We start from the raw sequence: 6044 nt of genomic DNA on the forward strand, positions 1-6044 counted from the left end.
GAATCTTCAGACTGCTCTCGGTATCAATTTCAGCGATGTCCACATCAGACGTTTGCATATCAACATTTTGAATTATGCTGAGATCATTTGAAACCCATTTTGAGAGCGGGAAACCCCTAATAGCAAGCGTCTTGGTGATGTCTGCTTTTAAGTTGATGGCTTCTTCTACGCTGTTTGCGCCTGCAATGAGATCGTCAACATAAAAGTTATTTTTGATCATAAAACCTGTTTGAGGCTCATCAGCATCTTTGCCCGCAGCGTAGATGCAGCGTGTGGCAAGGAATGGCGCGGTAGCTGTTCCATAGGTGACAGTGCGGAGTCTATAGTGTGATATTGGTTGAGCAGCGCTAGTTCTCCACAGGATGCGTTGATAGTCTCTGTCGTCATGGTGAACAAGTACTTGTTGGTACATTTTGACAATGTCGCCACAGAGGCCGATACGATATCGTCTGAAGTTCAGCAATAACGATGTTAAATCACGCTGGATGGTAGGGCCCACTGCAAGTGAATCGTTCAGAGCTGCACCTGATGCTGATTTGGCGGATCCATTGAATACCACTCTGCATTTAGTTGATCTGCTATCAGGCTTTAAAACTGGATGGTGCGGTAGATAGAAAACCTTTTCACAGTTCTTGTTGACCTCAGAGGCAGGGATTTTTTTCCATATGTCCCAATGCAATGTATTCCTCCATGAAGGCCTTGTATTGATTGAAAAGAGATTCATCGCGTTCAAAGCGCCTTTCAAGACTTGCAAACTGCTTGCGAGCCGAAGTGTAAGAGTCACCTAGGCGCGGTGAATCATCTCGGAAAGGGAGTTTTACAATATACCGACCAGCATCATCGTAGCCATGCGTTCTTTGGAAATGATTTTCGCAAAACTGTTCTTCCGGAGTATAAAGTTTTCTCAGCACTTGCGGCTCGTTCTCTGTTTCCCAAAAGCGACATAATGCTTGATCAACTTTGAAGTCATTAATTGAGGCAGTGACAGAGTATGAACAGATATCCTCCCCGCCGTTATGCACTTTGCCAGCAAGTACATAACCAAAGATAGTATTTTGGATGGTTGGAAAGCCTGTTTTGCTGGTAAATTTTCCATCAGTAAGAAAGTCGAAGAAACGTTGTGAGCCAATGAGAACATCTATTGGCTGAGAGATAAGCGAACCGTCGTCTGCCATGTTCAGGTTTGGTGGAAAATCGCAATGAGACGTGTTGACCGGATCTGACTTATCCTGGTGTGAAATGCGATTCAGAATAAAAGCATCAATGTTGACTGACACGTTGCTGTCGAAACGTGATGTGAGCTGCAGTGATACGATACCTCTTGTAATAACTGATTTTGCTCCTCCAATTCCACCAACCTTGATGCGCCCGTTTTTACGCGAGAGCCGCAATCGTTGGACTAGATCTTCAGACACAGATGTTCCCATTGATGCTGAGTCCATCAGCACCTTGCAGACCGACGCTCCGGTGGTATTGGTGTTTGAAGCTTTCACGACCGCTGTAGGAAGCGCAACCCTTTGATTCACCATATTGCTTTGTATTGAAAATGTGGATAAGGGAGGCTGACTGTTTGATGTTTCACCTCTAGAGGGGGCATCTATGTGAAGGCATGAATGATTTGTCGTCCACATAGGTAGCATTTTTGCTTAGAGGTGCAATTGCTGACTCTGTGCTCTCCGGAGAGGCAATTGTAGTACAAGTTATCATTCTTCACGAATTCTCGCTTTTGAGTTACACCCAGCGATTTGAATTTAGGACACTTGTAAAGATGATGCGCACCATCGCAGCTGGTGCACGTTGCAGGTGTGTGATTAGAATCTGTTGCTATGAAACAGCGAGCACGAAAAGAAGTGGAAGCGCCGCTCTTATATGTTTCCATGCACTCAAGAGCTGACCATCTTTTGTTTAAAAATTCTATAAATTCTTCGATTTTTGGATGATCCTTGGACCCTTTGTCGCTTTCTGCCCATTGGCGTTTTGTGTCATCATCCAACTTTTTTAATAGCATGTATATTATCCAGGGATCTCGGCTTTCTGCATCTGCTCCTAACGATTTCAGCCCTCTCAAGATGCAGTATGTGTTATCAGCTAGCGTGCGGATTGCCACAGCTGACGGCTCAACTACGCTTTTGAGCTCGAAAAAAAGATTTTATGTAGGAGATGATTATGGGTTTTTGCTTGTCATACCTCTCGCATTGCTTGCTCCAAGCTCTGTCGTATGCTTCATTTGAGCAAACAATACCCGAAATCACCGTTTCAGCGTCGCCTTTCAGATACATTTGCAGGTACTGGAATTTTCGAGATTTAGATATTGTATTTACGTTGTGTACAGTGTTTAAAAACAGATCTTTAAAAGTTGGCCACTTGCAGTACTCCCCATGGAAGGCAGAAATGTACAACTTTGGTAAACGTGTATCGCAGCTGCCAGCTTGGTCAAGCATACTGCGCTGAGTTTCTGTGAATCGGTTGAGGGTTGTATTTAGATCTTTCACTCCAGTACTTGAGATGATAGCTGATGGGGTGGAGCGAGTGGCTAGCAATACGAGAAAGCGTTCTTTGAGGTCCAGATAGACATCTTCCTGCGAAGAATATTCCGACACTTGGTCATCATGCGATGCGATTTTATTGTCGACATCTATAAATTCTTCCCATAAGGCGTCAAGCCGGTCGCACTGGATCTTCAGCGCCTCATAACTTGTAGACTCAGTTGCTGCTAAAACATAACTTCTATATTTTGTGAAAGAGCCTTTTATTTGCCCGCGCGTACGAATTAAATTTGGGACTTCCATTAATTTGCGTTTGGTTTTGTATAATATGTGAATTTTCGCCAAAGGTCTTTTGACAGATAAATTATGTGAGAGCGCTCTGAGACAACAGTTAGGCTGCGCTTCTTTTCCACCGTTTGATTATAAGTACAAGACGAATTATTGTTTCTCAAATTATCGCTCACAGTAACAACGGCATTTACTTACGTATGTACATACATGAGTGAACGTCAGATAAATAGGAATAGCTTTTGAGTTTTTGTTTTGCCTTTTGAGTGATTTCCTTTTTATGTGTTATTTTTTTTTTCGGGAGGCGAATTAAGAGTGAATTGAGGTAAACCGCAGACTGAGGATAACTGTTCAGGCTACACACAATGCAGCTTTTAATTTTAGTTTTGTCCGTACACGACCTTTTCGCTAGGTTGGGATGTCTTTTTTTTTGGTATTTTTGTTTCAAGTGGTTCAAAGCCAATCGGGCTCGAATGACCAGAAAATGTTGCCGATATTTACAAAGTGGACTGTAACTATGGAGTGACGTTGATTACACCGAGACAATGCAAACACAAGTTCGCTGCTTGGCTGATAATACGGAACTGAATTTATTGTAACAGACTAGAAAGGGTGAAATAAACAGAGTACTTCATATAAAGGACAGTGATGTTAACATGGAACATTTAATGGGGATAAAACGTTGAATAATACATAACTTTAGACATATCATAAAACCAGAACAAGAGCAAAAACAAGATTCACATTAGATATCTTGAGAATAATGTAGAAAAGGGACAATGCAATGAAAATTGCCGCAGTTTATTTATTATGTTTATAAATATTGGTAGTATTCAGTTCAGGCAAAGCGTTGGTAACGATTTTTAGTTTTATGTTCAGAGTTTAATTTTAAATGTAATGTAAGTTAACAACTCTTTTGTGTTAAACTTTACTATTTATTTCTTGTGTATTCATACGTTTATTAGTTATTTATTAAATTTAGGCATAATAATACAATTAAATACTAAAGGAGTACTAGCTGCAAGGTATCTCATTTTGACATTCTTGTCACTTAATTGTGAATAAAAGCGAAACGCGTCCATCGATTTTCATGATCTATGTCTCATTTTGCTTAAAGGTTATGTGACTTTGCGTAAAAGTAATACGACTTGCCTTTTTTCCGTTTTGGATTTTTTATGAATTTAAAAAATAAAAAAATTTTATATTTTAGGCAAAAAATATTTTTTTCTTCATACATTTATTTTTACCGGCAAAACTATTGATTATATAGAAAAACGTTATATGAACAGAATAAAGGAATTGTAATTTTTAATTTTTTTTTAATTTGTTTGAGCAAAATCGGACTAGTGGTTCTCGAGTTATGTCAAAAAAAAGACCACCAAAAGTGACAATTTCCCCTATATGATAGTTACTAACTTCAAATCGATATATCTCGATTCCTAGACGTGACCCAGCGAAACGCCGGGACACGTATAACTTCTTTTCTACCGATATAACTTTCCCCGGTAGTTTGAACCCTTCCCGATCACTGACCCCTACGATTTGTCTCACAGTGTAATCGTTGTTTTGAGCAAAAAATAAAACTCAGTTAATAACGATTAAATAGTGATTTTTATAATAAAAGTTATAACCGTTACGGTCCCTGGTATTTTTACATGATTTGAAACGAAACTAAATTATATTTTGAGCTGGTATTTTTGTCGGTCCACAAATACGGGAATTGACGTCTTTAGAAAAAAAGCATGGAAAAGTTTTTCTTCTGTGTGTGAAAACTTTCTTGGAAACACAAACAGTGAGCATTATGAACACGTAGTAAGTGGCATGATGTCTGCCTACCATTCATGCAATATGTCCATTAAATTGCACCATCTGCATGCTCATTTGAATATGTTTCCATAAAATTTAGGCCAGATGAGCGATTAACAAGGTAAACTAAAGATTGAACAGCGTTAGTATGCTCTCGCAACTACTGTTGGTCTCTTAAAAGAGATACCTGCAGCAATTTATACAAAAAACAAACAGAACGAAAATATTTCTTAGAAAAAAGAAAACACAGATATACTTATAATCACTAAATACAGCATTACTAAGCCATTTGTTATTATACCTTTCATGAACATGAAATGGTATTATAACTTTGGTCCGATGTTTGTAAATACCAGAATAAGAACAGATAGACCCATTAAAAAGTATACTTAAATGATCACAACGTCGAGCTGAGTCGATTTAGCCATGTCCGTCTGTCCGTCTGTCTGTCTGTCCGTCTGTTTGTATGCAATCTAGTCTCTCAGTTTTCCAGATATGCGGATGAAATTTGGTAGGTGGATGTATTTTTATAATGTATGAATCATTTGTTGGAACCGGACGAATCGGACCACTATAACATATAGCTGCCATACAGCTGATTGTTCAGATATGAGATATTTCGTTATAAGTTCTCCATTTATGCAGCTAGGAACATGAAATTTTGCAATACTTCCACCCATTATCAATAGAAAACTTAAAGTGAAAATTACTAAGATAGCTCCCATACAACTGATTGTGCAGATATAAGATTTTTCGTTATAACTCCTCCACCTAAGTAGCTAGGAACATGAAATTTGGCAGTGTTGTCACTCAATATCAAAAGAATGCTTTCAGTGAAAATGACGAAGATCGGGTCGCTATAACCTATAGCCTCCATACAACTGATTGTTCAGATATGAGATTTTTTGCGATAACTTCTCCATTTATGCAGCTAGGAACATGGATTTTCCCGCCGCTTTTACTCATTGTTAACAAAATACTAATAGTGAAAATAACAAAGATCGGGTCTCTATAACATATATCTCCCATACAACTGATTGTTCAGTTATGAGAATTTTTAGTTATAACTCCTCCATTTATGCAGCTGGGAACATAACATTTCGCAATATTTGCACTGCAGAGGTGCACGCAGTCGACGTCGCGGGCAAACTGCGCGCACGCGAGCGTGCTAGGCGAGGTGAAGTGAGCTCTACGGAGATGGCATCGTATACATATTAACCACTACACACTTATTTTCAAGTAAAAATGCGTGTATGTATGTGTACTTTTGCGACAACTGAGCCAGTGTGGCATCTGGCCACCAGAAAAATCCAATTTTTCCAAACCAAAAGCGCCAAGTATTTATTATCATGTTTAATCATTTTTTTGATTCAGTAAAAAGTGTATATACATATCCATTTCCTCACGTTTTTATTACTAAATTAATTTCGATACATTTATAACAACGCAAAACATATTTAATTT

The 6044-nt window shown here is 38.7% G+C and overlaps 1 protein-coding gene across 1 annotated transcript; it reads right to left on the reverse strand.

The window, feature by feature from the left end:
- Positions 1 to 641: 641 nt before the first annotated feature.
- On the reverse strand, positions 642 to 1529 carry LOC118754644. Its single transcript, XM_036489534.1, has one exon. It carries the CDS (start codon positions 1527 to 1529, stop codon positions 642 to 644), a length of 888 nt encoding a protein of 295 aa, XP_036345427.1.
- Positions 1530 to 6044: the final 4515 nt, after the last annotated feature.

This window comes from Rhagoletis pomonella, unplaced genomic scaffold (genome assembly GCF_013731165.1).
Source record: "Rhagoletis pomonella isolate Grant_MI unplaced genomic scaffold, Rhpom_1.0 Rhpom_scaffold_04299, whole genome shotgun sequence".
NCBI classification, from domain to species: Eukaryota; Metazoa; Arthropoda; class Insecta; order Diptera; family Tephritidae; genus Rhagoletis; species Rhagoletis pomonella.